The sequence below is a fragment of the Spea bombifrons genome, chromosome 5 (assembly GCF_027358695.1).
Source record: "Spea bombifrons isolate aSpeBom1 chromosome 5, aSpeBom1.2.pri, whole genome shotgun sequence".
NCBI classification, from domain to species: Eukaryota; Metazoa; Chordata; class Amphibia; order Anura; family Pelobatidae; genus Spea; species Spea bombifrons.
Window position 1 is genome coordinate 7,807,296 of NC_071091.1, and position 13,947 is coordinate 7,821,242.

The following is a 13,947-nucleotide window of genomic DNA, read 5'->3' on the forward strand; positions in this document are numbered from 1 at the left end:
GGGCTTTGTCACGAAGGGGTTAAAATGTAACAAATGAACATTACTGTAAATCTTCTACATAAACATTTATGTTTTAGAAAAAAAGACCCCAGTACTAAAAAAACCTCTAAAAACAATAATAAGCTACAATTAGTTACTTTCTGCACAAGGCAATTACATTTAGACCAAGCAAATTTGTTCCGTTCAAGTTTTTATCCTTCTTTTTTTTTCTTTCTTTATTTTTTTTTCCTTTTAATGGCAAACAGCAGTTGTTGATCTGTTACTTTTTCAATCAAACCTCTTCTGCATCCCACCCCGTCACAGCACGCGTTCCGTTTGATATTTCTATATTAGTGATGTTAACGTGCTGAGCTACAGTGTAGGACTACGTGTAGGACTATGTTTACATGCATACAGTGTTGAAAAGCTGCAAATAATTAAGGCAATTAGCGATTAGATTTCCAGTGGTAGGAGCGGTTGGTATTAAATGCAGGGTAGGCATCTGTCAGCTGCGTAGGTTATTTTAAACGCAATGAAAAATAAAAGCCTCTTTTTCGCAAATGACATAGTTGAGTGAGTATTTGTCTATCTTGCAACACTGATCACGACCACTAATCCCAAGGTGGTAGAGTAATGGGAAGCAACTTTGGAAAAACAACGGTTTTACTTTCAAAGAAAGTTTGTGTTTTTGACTACAAGGAACATGGCGGACTTAGAGGAACAGACATTCATTTCTGGCTTAAACTATACCCAGGTGCCTAAAAATCAGGTCAGGCATTATTGGTCAGAAGTTGGTCAACAAAAGTTTTGGCTCGTTTAGTATCAAATTTGGAACTCTGTTCTTTTTTTGAATTTGAATGAGTGTAAACCAGGCAAAATCTCTCCTCCGCTTCAGTATTTTGGTTCTTGCATGTGTCTGTTGCTTCCATGAGTGGTTGGCTGAGGTCAGGTACTGCTCATGCTTCCCTACTGGCTGCTCCACTCCACATGCCGAAAGAAGTCTTCAAGGACCACCAGTCAATAAAAACGTACACTGTTCTAGGCCAGCTAGGTCCAGGGTAGAAGGTCCTGGGGAGCATTCTTTCTACTGCGTTAATGGTTAGAGGTTGCCGTACTGGGGGATCAGATCCCTGGTACACCGCTTCATCAATGAGCTAGTCTGGGAGATCAGAGATCTTTCTTATAACCGACCCATGTGCACTACAGAGGTTGGTTCCTAGTTGGCACAGAATCAGTAGCATTCTTCTCCCAAGTCGCATGTCCATCAGAGGTGGAACGACATGATATGACATCATGTCCTGGGAGTTCAAAGAGAGCATGTGCAGAGCAAGTCTCTGACAGAGGTAGGTCCTGGAGGTAGCAGAAGGAGCTTCCCTTGGAAGATCTCCATATATACACCACTGCTTATGTATTGCTATAATTATGAATGCTCTTCAGGGTGCACTTGAGAAAAAAATAAATCTCAATCTGCTATTTTTTTAAATATATATTGTCCATAATTCTTAAAAACTAGTTGGAATCATGATGTTGAACTTGGGCAGTCAACAGCTGAGTTGGCAAACATCTCAACGTTCTTCAACTTATAAGGAAAGGGTGTAGGCTTGGTGTACACCATACTTTCCATAGCACGTATATAGAAGCTAAAGCAACCATGGACTGGTCAATATGGACAGTCTAATGTCAGGCATATTTTTAATGAATAACTGAGCTGATTTTCAGCTCAGGAGAGAATTTGGTCCATTAATATTCAGTGCCTACGCAATTTGGTCTGGCAAACTGAATGATGTTGGGCGGATGGGTGTCTTGTAATACATGCTTATTTAAACGGCCAAATTCCATTGAAATATGACTTCCGTTTTACGTTCTCACGTTGTATCTGTTGCAGGCTATAGTTCTTCCAGCTATGCACAAACTCTTCGCTCATTAATAGAATGTTCTTTGCAGATACAGATGGCCGAATTGAGTATCGCGTCTTATGATCAATATTAACCAGCCATCGGTGTTACGTCCAACAAAATGCTCGCGCGGCTCAGAGCCGGCAGCTGATCCATCGAGTCCTCTGTTTGCTTTACAATCAGATAACACCTGTTTACAGGCAGCCACTGTGCATGTCTAATCATTACGGAGGAAACAGCAAATAGCCTTGTCATTAATCATTGCTATGAAGGTTCCTGATACGAATAAAATAGGAAACTTTTGTTTGGGGAGCCTTAATAAATATTGTCCATCTGTGTTTTCCATTTAAGCGCTAAAATAATCTCTCTAGGCCTTGGCATTAACCCTTTCCATTGCAGAAAATAAGCATTCATGTATTCCCTTTTCATTGTCAAGGAGCTGAGAATGAACCTCTAGTGACCTGTTTTGCAATTATTATGCTGGGCAGGGGAGACAAAGTAACCGTGGATTTTTAGGTGTTCTTGGTGAAAAACATGCCAAAATAAAAGTTTTTTTACTCATCATTATTCCATAGATGATACATAATATCCATTAAAAATATGTTCTTTTATTTATCTGTCCCTTTCCTAATCAGACCTCACCTAAGTAGTGCTTACAGTAACCTCATCCAGGGGTTCATGTGTTTAAGCCCAAAAACACACCTGGGTTAAGCCATCTTTGCCAACTTTTGTTCCAGGTCTCCCATGACCAAAAGTGGGTGGGGCCTGAAGTGGGTGGAGTTATGCGGCACTGTGTGACCCTGTAGCATTAAGCTACTCGGTACCGATACTGGGTGTCTGGACTGGAGCTCATATAAACGCAGTATTTTATGCCGGGACAGACCTGAATTTCACAGGACAGGACCCAAAAAGAGACTGTCCCGTCAAATTCGGGACTGTTGGCCACTATAGTTAAGCAGTTCTTGCTTCAAGTCCAAAACTTTCTAACCTGGTTAATATGAGTACGGTGACTGGGTACACCTTCATACCGCTCACCAAGCTGAACCTCGGTCAGACGTTCCAAAAAAAACGATATATTGTAATAAGGATAAATTAATGGTAAATTAGTTAATATTAAACGTGCCTGATGGTTCCAGAAAGCTTCTAATTAGACATAAAAAAACAAACCGTTCCCTTCAGCATTTAGAGTCCCCAGAAATTATACATTGTCAGCTTATTTGGCAAAAAAAAATATGTATTTGTTCTCATCTGTTCCAAGAAATAAATTATACGAAGAAGAGAATGATAGGATTTGTATTCTAAGTTCTCTGGTTGCCAACAAAACATAATGGATTGCAGATGGCATTTAAATGACCAAATTACATGAGTAATTGCAAAAAAGGGCCATTTATCTGCATATAAAATGCTAAACAAGTATTTAGCCGAGCAGAGCGGAGCTCCAGGATCGGTTATGTCCGAATGGGGGCCTGTGGGCTGGATGAATCCCACAAAGGATTTTCTAAGTTTTAAAATGGAAATTCCATTACAAAAAACTATTCTTGTTTTAGCTTAAAGCAGCCAATCAGTGTTGAAAATCCATGTATCACAGGGGGGGCATGGAACTGCCACTTCTCCATAAAGTAAGTGATTTAGTAAATGTTAACTTTTTGTAAAAAAAAAACAACAACTCATAAAGCACTTTAATATGTCTTCCTTTTATGAAGGCTGTCCCTTTAAGTACATTATTGTATATCGTGATATAGTGTAACACTGTGTTTTATTACATCCATTAAACTTCAGTTATCGCTCAACTCCCATTTTAGTAAATAAACCCCAGCACCATTTGACTTAAAATGTATCGGCTTAAATGTATTTTTGGATATTTAATTCTCCAACTATACACTGATAGTCGAAAATGTTAATTACCAATATATACCTTTTTGTAATTTGCTTTATATAATTTAGGCTGATTTAGTGCATTCCCTCCATACCTTTTGTTTCTGTGGATTGTTATGTACAGTTTACCTATTGTACAGCGCTGCATTATAGGATGGTGCTATACAAATCAATAAATAATAATAATAATAATAACAAATGCACCTATTATCACTGCTAGCGGATCATGAGAGTTGTAGTTAAGATCCAAAGGTTGCTAAACGTCATAAAAAAAGTACCCAAAATATTTTGTTTCTCCCCATCACGGAGCACACGGCTTGAAATCCCTCACTGAATTTATCATTTAATTTCATGTGAAATCTTCGGCATTTATATTATCAGGTTAGACAATCTCTCGGTGAAATCCAATGGCCTTGTTCTAACCTGCTAGTATAAAATAAATTGGTCGATACCCACTCCTGCGATGTATTCACGGTGAAGATTTAACAGTTGTCTTGTAATAAGTGTTGTTTTTCTCTGCGTATTGTTAGCAAAACACATAAATTGCTTCTCTATCTGTCGGCGTTACTTCTAAGACAATTACTTTTCTCCTCGCAGGAGCCGGGATGCCGCTTTCTTACTGAATAATATATATTACGGAAAAAAATGATCCTATAAAGATACATAGCCCGGGGATCTACCGTTATTCATGTACACCTGGTTACTTTTTATGGTTTGGTGTACTAGTATTATATGGCGTAGCGGCATGGCATATTTATACGGCCAGGCTAGAATAATCCGGTCTGTAGAGGGCATTCTGGAACTCTAGTAGAACTTCATAGACTAGTATTGTGTGTTCCACTAGCACGGTCTTTGGTATGGTCGTACCCACACCTGGGAACTTCTGAGCTCCGGTCCCGTTGACGTCGGTGGACGGTCCCGTGACATTGGTGGACGGTCCCGTGACATCGGGGGCGTTCCCGCTGATGTCAGTGGGCATTCCCACTGACATCATGGGGAAAAAAAAACCATTTAAAGAGGAAATGGGCAGGAAGCGGGGCATGTCAAGACCCGGAGAAGCGGAGAACTGGAGAAGAGGTGCTTCACCTGGAGAGTTCCCAGGTATGGTCATATCTTATCTACTATAAGGGATGACCATACCAAAGACTCGTACTGTCACTAAATGCCCAGTTCTGCTTAGAAAACATTTATTGAGCTCTCTTGCATCTACAGTTAATATACTCTTTGGGGTCTAATCACTAAAAGGAGAGTTAGAAGGAGAATTTTGGTCTCAGCTCATTGTCTTCTCCAAGCATCATGAAGGTTCTTCTTCAGGATCTGCGAGGAACGCTGGGGAGGACATACTGACATGTAAGCAGGCGAATGTAGGGGAATGGTATACTAAAGAAGTCTGATTATTGTGGTCTGGTATGGTAGTTCAGCTTGATGCATCAGAATGGTCTGTCGTTATCTAGAGCCTTAGATACATATTCCTAGCGACCGCTGTTATCTGGTAGGAAAAGACAGTCTACAATCTCCCCTGGTGACATCAGGCTTATCTGACAGATCTAGAAGCCTCGGTGCATTCATATGACAGCTCCAAGCAGAGCTGCGGATGGGGGCATCTATCTCATCCAGATTCCATCTCTCTCTCTCCGCTCAGCTGGGGAATGCATCCTTCTCCATCGATGACGGGTGATGGGAGATACAGTTGCCTTTTTTTTCTCATTTGAAACAAGAATAGCAACTGTATTTGTCAGATAGGGCTGTTGTCACAGCAGCAATCCCAACATGTATTCCTGCGCACATTAAAAATGCCAATAGTTTGGACGTCTGGCTTTTCAGATCAACAACCTATATTAAAAAGTAACTAAAAACGGAGATTCCAGCTGTTTTCATGTATATTATGCAAATATGAGCCCTGTACATAATAAAAACACAAACATGCACTACCTTAAAGTGTCGCTTATTACAATTACCATGCATTAAAAGGTTAGTTACACACATTTTTTTTAATCGTTCAGTGAAATGGGGGACATAACCCCGATTCTGGGTGTGCTTCACCCATGACTCGGCTCTGGATTTGCCCCTGCATGATCATAATCAGACTTGGACCTCCCCTGGTACCACAGGGGCATTTGTTACCCCCCCCCACAGAGGGTAAAATTCTCTCCTTATATTGCATAAATCAATAGATAAGCAGTTAACTGTAGGTACAAAATGGCGGCTTGGTGGGCTGAGATGGTATCAGAGCGATACAACGAAAAACAGAATGGAGTGAGGAATAACCTAAGGGATGGAGAAAGGGGAGAGGTGGTGAGAGGTAGTGTAGGGGGGGTTAGGGGGGGGTTGTATTAGTGGTGGATACAGAGATGGTGCGGCTTCTCTGAAGAAGTGGGTCTTGAGATGTTATTTGAATGTTGGGAGGGTGAAAGCTGAAGGTTCGGTGGAAGCAGATTCCAGAGATATGGGGGCAGCTCGAGTGAAATCTTGTAGACGGGAAAAGGAAGAGGTGATGAGGGAGGATGAGAGCCTTAAACCATGGGAAGAACGTAGGGAGAGTATTTGCTTATGAGGGCAGAAATCTATGGAGGAGCAGTGTTATGGGGGGGCAGTATTTTGGGGGGCCTTATTTGTCAGTACCAGGGTTTTAAATTTAATTCTAAAGGTAATTGGGAGCCAGTAGAGGATTACACAGAGCGGGGAAGCAGAAGAAGAACAACGTGCAAGGAAGATAAGCCTAGCACCGGCATTTTAGACAGACTGCAGAGGAGAGAGTTGGAATGCCAGCTAGGAGAGTGTTGCAATAGTCAAGGCGGGAAATGATAAGGGAACGAATTAGGGTTTTGTTGTTTTACTTGAAAAACCAAATATAGTCCAAGCAGTATCTCACATAACAAGGACTTCAAGATGCAGTTTAATAATGCCTGGGTAAGGATTTATTAATAATAATAATAATAATCCATTTTATTTATGTATAGAGAATCTAATTTTCTATGTATTACCTTTCTGTGATCTATACTCAGGGCCGCTTTATTAAAGGTCACCAGTGCTTCCTCCCACCCCAGGCTCGTTGTTCATGATAACTAAGTCTGTATATGTCTATAAATATAAAATAAGTAAAATATGGTTGCCGAGAGCAGATCTCTTGGACACAGGGAACCAGCTTGTGTTTTTCCTCATTTTCTACCATGTAACAAATATTTTCTCAATATTTAAACCCGTTGGTTAAACCGTTGGTTAAGTGCACACATCCCATCGGATAAGATACAATTACATTATTCCGGCTCACATCAGACAAAATACAATTACATTCCTCTGTATCTAAGCCAGAAAATGTCTGCTACAAATACAAAAAGGTTCGTTTTTACCAGAATTTATCCAACAAGCATTCCTTATATTTATTACATGACAATTTTTTTATATAGCGCCGGTCGATTCCGTGGCGCTGTTACAATGGAGAAAATATTGAACAAAGACAATAACATTAACATAGACTAAAACATTCTTATGCAGAAGAAGAACAGGGTCCTGAGCTTGTGAGCTTACATTCTATTGGGTAAGCTTATGTAAAAACCAGGACGCCCTAAATACGGACACTCATATGGGTCATATGTATAAAAAGGCAATACTGTGGGGCAGTCGCATGGTACCCAATAGAATATTCTTTGTGACACCTAGTTGTCCGCTTTTAGTATTCTGTACCAGAACTGGTGTTTGTTAAGACAGCCGGATGTCTGTGGTGCTTGCGTTCCATAACCAATTTTATACATCTATACCAGGAATAGCCAACCGGCAGAGGTCAACTCCAATTATTCTTAGCCAGAATTAGGCTTTATACAGACAGTGTTGCAGGAGGTACACGTTAACCACCCCTTGTCTTAAAAACAGCTTTTAATGGATGGGCATGACCTTGCTATCTTCCGCAAGCAAGGTCTCTCCTATGGAGGATTTGTTGAAAAGCTGCCTGCCCCAAATAAAATGATAAAAATCAACAAATAAATAAACAGTAATCGGGTGTTACAGGGTTAGCCGCCGCCGAACCTCACAGACGCTAAAATGATTTACAATCTGTATATCGATGACAGCTCGGCTTTAAAGAAAATCCATAACGGCTGTTAGCGCGGCGGCCCTGAGAATCTGGGTCAGTGAAACTAATTTCACTGATAGCTATCTAATTAAATACAACTAATTAGTGCTTTTCATGGGGTTTCGTAAACACTTCATTTCAGGTTTTGACTCCAGGATCAGGTATTCCAAATTATTTAGTAAAATACTAATTATTCAGTACTTCAAGAGTTAAAAACCACTACCTATATAATAAATACCATAAACATGTTATGTTCAGAGTCTTCCTATAATATGAAGTGATTATCGCATCCGCTTTGTCATCTACTATACTTATAAAGAGCATTTTTGGTGCAAAACGCTGTAGGAACATTCCATTGGTTGCTATGGCGACCGCACCATTATCACCCTCTGCACCAACATATGTACTAAACCCCTATAAAAAAAGGTGAAATATATTATGAAACCTACCGTTTAAGCACATTTCAAAGGGTTTGCAAAGGTCATCTTCAAACAAGCAACCTACAGCCGAGAGAAAGAAAATATAATCAGTAATGGTTCAGGTTATGAGATGAACAGAAAAAAGTCACATTTTTCTTTATTAAAAAAAGAAAAACATCCCATGCTGCCGTATAGTTAGGATACTTTGGGTTCTATAAAGGGAGAGTTTTTGAAGAATTGAGGCATCATCCCCCCCCCACTTTTTATTATAGAGGGCCAACACCTGGCCATGTATAACACACATCGAACACCTTTGGGATGAACTGGAACGGAGATTGCGAGCCGGGCGTCTCGTCCAACATCAGTGCCTGACCTTACAAATACTCTACTGGATGAACGGGCAAAAATTCCCATAGAAACGCCCCAAAATCTTGTGGAAAGCCTTCCCAGAAGAGCGGAAGCCGTTATAGCTGCAAAGGGGGGACCGACTTCATATTAATGTCTGTGTATTTAGAGTGTGATGTCATCAAGGTCCCTGTTGGTGTAATGGTCAGGTGTCCCAATACTTCTGTCCATATAGTGTACATTATATTATCGTAATCTGTAAACACAGCTATATATAATGGTACTGAGCTGCTAAATGTAATATGTGGGAATATGTTAAGTATAATATCAGTATTAGATACAGAACATAAGCATGATGTGTATTCATCCGCTGCAACTTGGGTTGTTGAAAGGAAATCTATGATGAGTTAGCCTTGGAGTTTAACATCATCTGACAGATAAAGGAGATAGAGAGAATAGTTGGCTGTAAATGATGAAAGGTCAGCTGCTGCTGTGGCAACAGAAAAAAAACCACTGACAAGTTAGAGCCCCCCCAAAGAAAAAGCAATAGGGCCAATGGTTAAATTAAAAACACCAAGGATTAGGTAATCCATGATGTTTCCAGGTTAATATAACTGTTTATGATGAATATGTAGATAGATTTATATCATTATTCTCATTGAGGACCAGACACAGGATATATTTTGCCCAAATAAGCCTTTAACAAGTCACATTAATAAGAAACGAAATGAAATAATGGGTATTTTTTTTTCTTTTGTTTGTCATGTTTTTCTTTCCAGAATGCAGTAATTAGACATTAGAGGAATGCTAACAAAATAAAGAATAATATTCCGAAAACAACTTGACCTTCAACGGAATCCTTTTTGTATGATATTTAAATGTGTCTGAGTACTGGAAGGATTGGGCCATCTGCATATTTACCTTGTTACTGACCTTTCTCGTGTGACAGAATTGTAGAAATGTTTGAGTTCTGCTAATGAATATCAGAGATCTACGCCAGCAAGAGTAGAAATGCTAAGCATGTCCGAGCGCCTTCTGAAAATGACTGTATCGTTTTCTATTTTACTGGAAATATGTAGAAAATGTTGTCATGTGTACACATTTCGGGAATGTACTAATGGTCTGGTATGTAAAATGTTAAAGGTGATTTTCCACCCACACGCGTGTAATTAAATGTTGCATTAGAAAATGTATTCCTAGTACTATTGAAAATCCAGAAATAATTGTATGAGGATGTCATTTTTATGCTCCATTCATATTTTTTTAAGGAATGCTTAATTGTCACGTGCCGACACAAGTCGACTAGATAGTATTTAAGTTAATGTGTGCTACACAGAACTAGATAGATCGAGTATAATTTTGCTTCATTTGCATTTCTTGTTTACACTCAATGGCAGCACCGCAAGGGAGCAATGAAATGCAAGGTCAGGCAATGCTGCCAGCGAGTAATGCTGGGCACCAGGATATGATGTCATATCCTGACGCTCTGCAGTGAGGTTGGGCGCACCATTGTGGAGGCCTGTGAGAAGAAGGCCTTCATGTTAAAGGAAAGTGATGGGGAGAGATAGCATAGAATATATATAAAAAAGGAGAGATAAAGAGAAAGATATAGGGGACAGATAATGAGGAGAGAGTTGGGGGAGACATAGAGAGGAGAGGAGAAAGGTAAATAGAAAGAGGAGAGATGAGGAGAAAGAACAATGAGAAGAAGAGGGATGGCCAGAAAATGGATAGATAATAAGAGATTATGGGAAAGGGACAAAATATGTCAAAGACAAGCTGTTTGGGAACAAATATGGCACTGTTAAACTGTTGGGGCAAAAAATGACACTGTTAAGCTGTTTGGAGACAATTATGGCAGAGACAAGCTGGTATGGCACAACGATAGCAGAGACAAGCTATTTGAGAGCAAGATGGCACTGAAAAGCTGTTTGGAGACAAAGATGACACTGAAAAGCTGTTTGGGTGTGAACATGGCACTGTTAAGATGTTTGTAAATAAAGATGGCACCGCCAAGTGACAACTGTTTGGGCACTTTGAGGAAATAACGGAATTTACTGCCACCTATGCACAGTGCTATGCACAAGCTGGATTGCGTTTAAACTATGTATGTTTAAACTGTCTAAATGGGCAAGAACTGAGCTCCAGACATCCGTTACCTGTAATAGGGAGGCTAAAGCTCAATCTTGAGGTGGAACTTGGGGTCGAGTGCCCTTTCTTGGCTCCACCTCTGTGGGCTGATCATGACCTGTGATTATGCCGGTATTTTTTTAATTTTTTTTTTTTTAAAAAGGGGGGAATAAGAAAGGGGTGGGACCAATGAAGGAATGGGTGGGGTTTACAGGAAGAGGTATGACCTGTGCAGAAAGGGGTAGGGGAAATTAAGATTAGAGGCCACGTGAGTTGAGTCTGGCCTAAGGCAGCACAAGACCTAAATACACCACTGACTATAGTCCCACCACCCTGCCCAATATTTTGTAATAAAGCATTATGTGTGTAAGTAATACATACATTAACACTCTGTCTTATGTTTGTTTGTTATTTAATTGTACCTATAGTGATGTTTCAGGTGAGTTTTTACCTGCCTTTGATAATCAGGCACTCTCCAAATTCTTCGAGCTCAGAACCCCGCAGTAATTATATTGCACACAATTTAGCATGCAGCACAACCGGCTTAATATGTAGGCCACGATGAGCCATATGGATGCCTATTGTCAAAAAGGTCCCAAGGTGCACCCCGAAACACTCAGCTTCACATATGGGGCGTCTGATGTCAGTGGAGGATGTCACTGTTCCATTCAGTCCAGTTGGTAGAGGCAACACTGTGAAGAATTGTGTGCACAAAAGGAAGCAAAAGGTAAAGATACCCATGAAAAACTTCTATTAAGTTTCCAGCACTGCTCTACCGAACACATACCTGCCAAACATACAACACTAGGTATCGCAATATCGTTCCGTAAAAACTGCAACATTTACAAAAATATATAGATGTACTTTTTTACAGGTTGATATTGGAGCATATACTTTAAGCCATGTGCATCGTACTCTCTCAGTGATGAAAGAACACTAATGACCAGACGCTAAAAAGAAATATCTAAACACTTTTACTGGGTGGTCATGGAAGGACCACCTGTGATTCCACCTATCACCACAAGATGTCACCATTTACACAGACAATCACAGCTTAGTTCTGTGCGTGGTTTTTTTCACCAAGTTCTGAAAGTATTCTGATAAGCAGCATTAATGCAGTGCTTTGAAAGGGTTAACATGTAGCTAAATACGTCATTTTGATAGCTTATGAATAAGCTTTAGGCAAATACGACCTATGATGGACACATCATTTTTAAATGGCACTAATCCAGTGTGTGTGTATGTATCTACGTAAGTGTGTATGTGTAAATACTATATATGTGTATGTACGTTAATCTATGTGTGTAAGTATGTAAGTGTGTTACTGTGTATGAGTACATATGTTAGTGTGTGTAAATATTTTACTGTGTTTGTAAGTTTGTGTCTGTATGTATAAGAAGAGCTTGGGGTCCCAACTGTACATCTCAAAAGGGTGCCTTGGTATTTTAGTTGAGCCACTAAGCAGAGAGGCAGCGACAGCTTGCACGGAGAGTGCGAAATGCATGGATAGACGAGTGTGTGTATATGTATACTTCTATACTGTACAGTTTACATCACTGCAAACAATCATACATACATACATACATACACACATACTCCCTTACCCTACCACTCACTCACTAATCCACCATTGAAACATAGAAATAATAATACTATTCTAAAACTAGAATGATTCCGCATCCTAAATTAATGCTGGTTACATAGTAAACATCTTTTTTTCTCCTGGTTATGATAAAAACAATGCTGTGAGTTAGTTTGCTGGGTAAGAAACCAAATTTCACTTTAATTCTGATAAATCACAAAATTTGGGTTCTGAGAGGGATTAATCACAGGTCATTTTATACTTGGTTGATCTTATTCCTTGTTAGTTCATGAGTAACAAATCAGCAATTATATCAACCAGCGATGATCTGATGCATGTAATTAAGTAGAAGCTTTTCAACTTTTGGTTTTTTTTCCATCCAATTTTTTAATCTTCTTTTTTCTTTTTCAATGACTCGTAAAACAAGTTCACCAAAAAAAGATAGAAGTTATTCATGCTTATTTATTTTACTGATTACATAATTTTAGGAAAAAAGTGGTATATATATATATATATATATATATATTTATTTTAAATTCTTCATTTTGTGACTACAGACATCAACGAAGAAGATCACAGATACATTACAGTTGGATTTTGTATATATACTGTATATACACTCACTGGCCACTTTATAAGGTACACCTTGCGAGTACCGGGTTGGACCCCCTTTTGCCTTCATTCTTCGTGGCATACTTTCTACAAGGTGCTGGAAACATTGCTCAGAGATTTTGGTCCATATGGACGTGATGACATCACGCAGTTGCTGCGGATTTGTCGGCTGCACATCCATGATGCGAATCTCCCGTTCCACCGCATCCCAAAGGGGCTCTATTGGATGGAGATCTGGTGACTGTGGAGGCCGTTGGAGTTCAGTGACCTCATTATCATGTTCAAGAAACCAGGTTGAGATGATGTGAGCTTTGTGACACGGTGCATTACCCTGCTGGAAGTAGACATCAGAAGATGGGTACACTGTGGTCATAAAGGGATGGATCCATGCTTTCATGTAGTATACATTGGGGCAGAGGTGGCACTGAAGCACTAATGCAACAATTGTATTGGCTGTATGCAGATGTGGGCGGAGCCAATATTTTACCGCCTCTCTAGATGCATTTAAATAAAGGTGCGCTAGGCACGCTCCGAGTGCCTCTTGGGAAATCCAGCCATGCCTGCTCGACACTAAGCGGCAGAAAAGTAAACGCTCTGTAAATAAGAATTGTGAGATTGCAGCAGGGCACGTATTGTTAGCGTGTAATTATCTAGAAGAAACACGAATAAAGTGAAACGTGCAGCCGTGTTCTGTGTGCAGCTCGCCATTAATCAGGCAGCCGCTTAGTATGCAGAGAACGCAGCTCATCTTGATTTAGAAAAGCTATCGGAGATTTGATTAATTCTGCTGATTATTTTGCTACGTTATAGCAGTTGCTCTGGTTCTATTCCCAGTTGTCATCGCTCTTGTTATCATTTTGCCATGGGGATGCGGGAGGCTGGCAGGCGATCAGTTTAATTTTTTTTTCACCTTTCCTGAAAGCTATTTTCAAGGCTTTACCGCGTTTCACAATAAACAGGTTCCATATTCACAGGATTTGACAAGCGGCGAGAAGGTAGAGGCCCGGCTGACCATATTTGTTTAGAGTTCTACCAGGAATC

At 39.9% G+C, this 13,947-nt stretch overlaps 1 protein-coding gene across 1 annotated transcript in view; it reads right to left on the bottom strand.

Moving 5' to 3' along the window:
* The window catches only part of PTPRN2 (protein tyrosine phosphatase receptor type N2), a 371,264-nt gene that overhangs the window by 327,185 nt on the left and 30,132 nt on the right, over window positions 1–13,947 (bottom strand). The window contains exon 2 of the mRNA XM_053467055.1: window positions 8,268–8,318. Coding sequence (XP_053323030.1) covers window positions 8,268–8,318 — 51 coding nt within the window. The remainder of the gene's footprint in view (window positions 1–8,267; window positions 8,319–13,947) is intronic.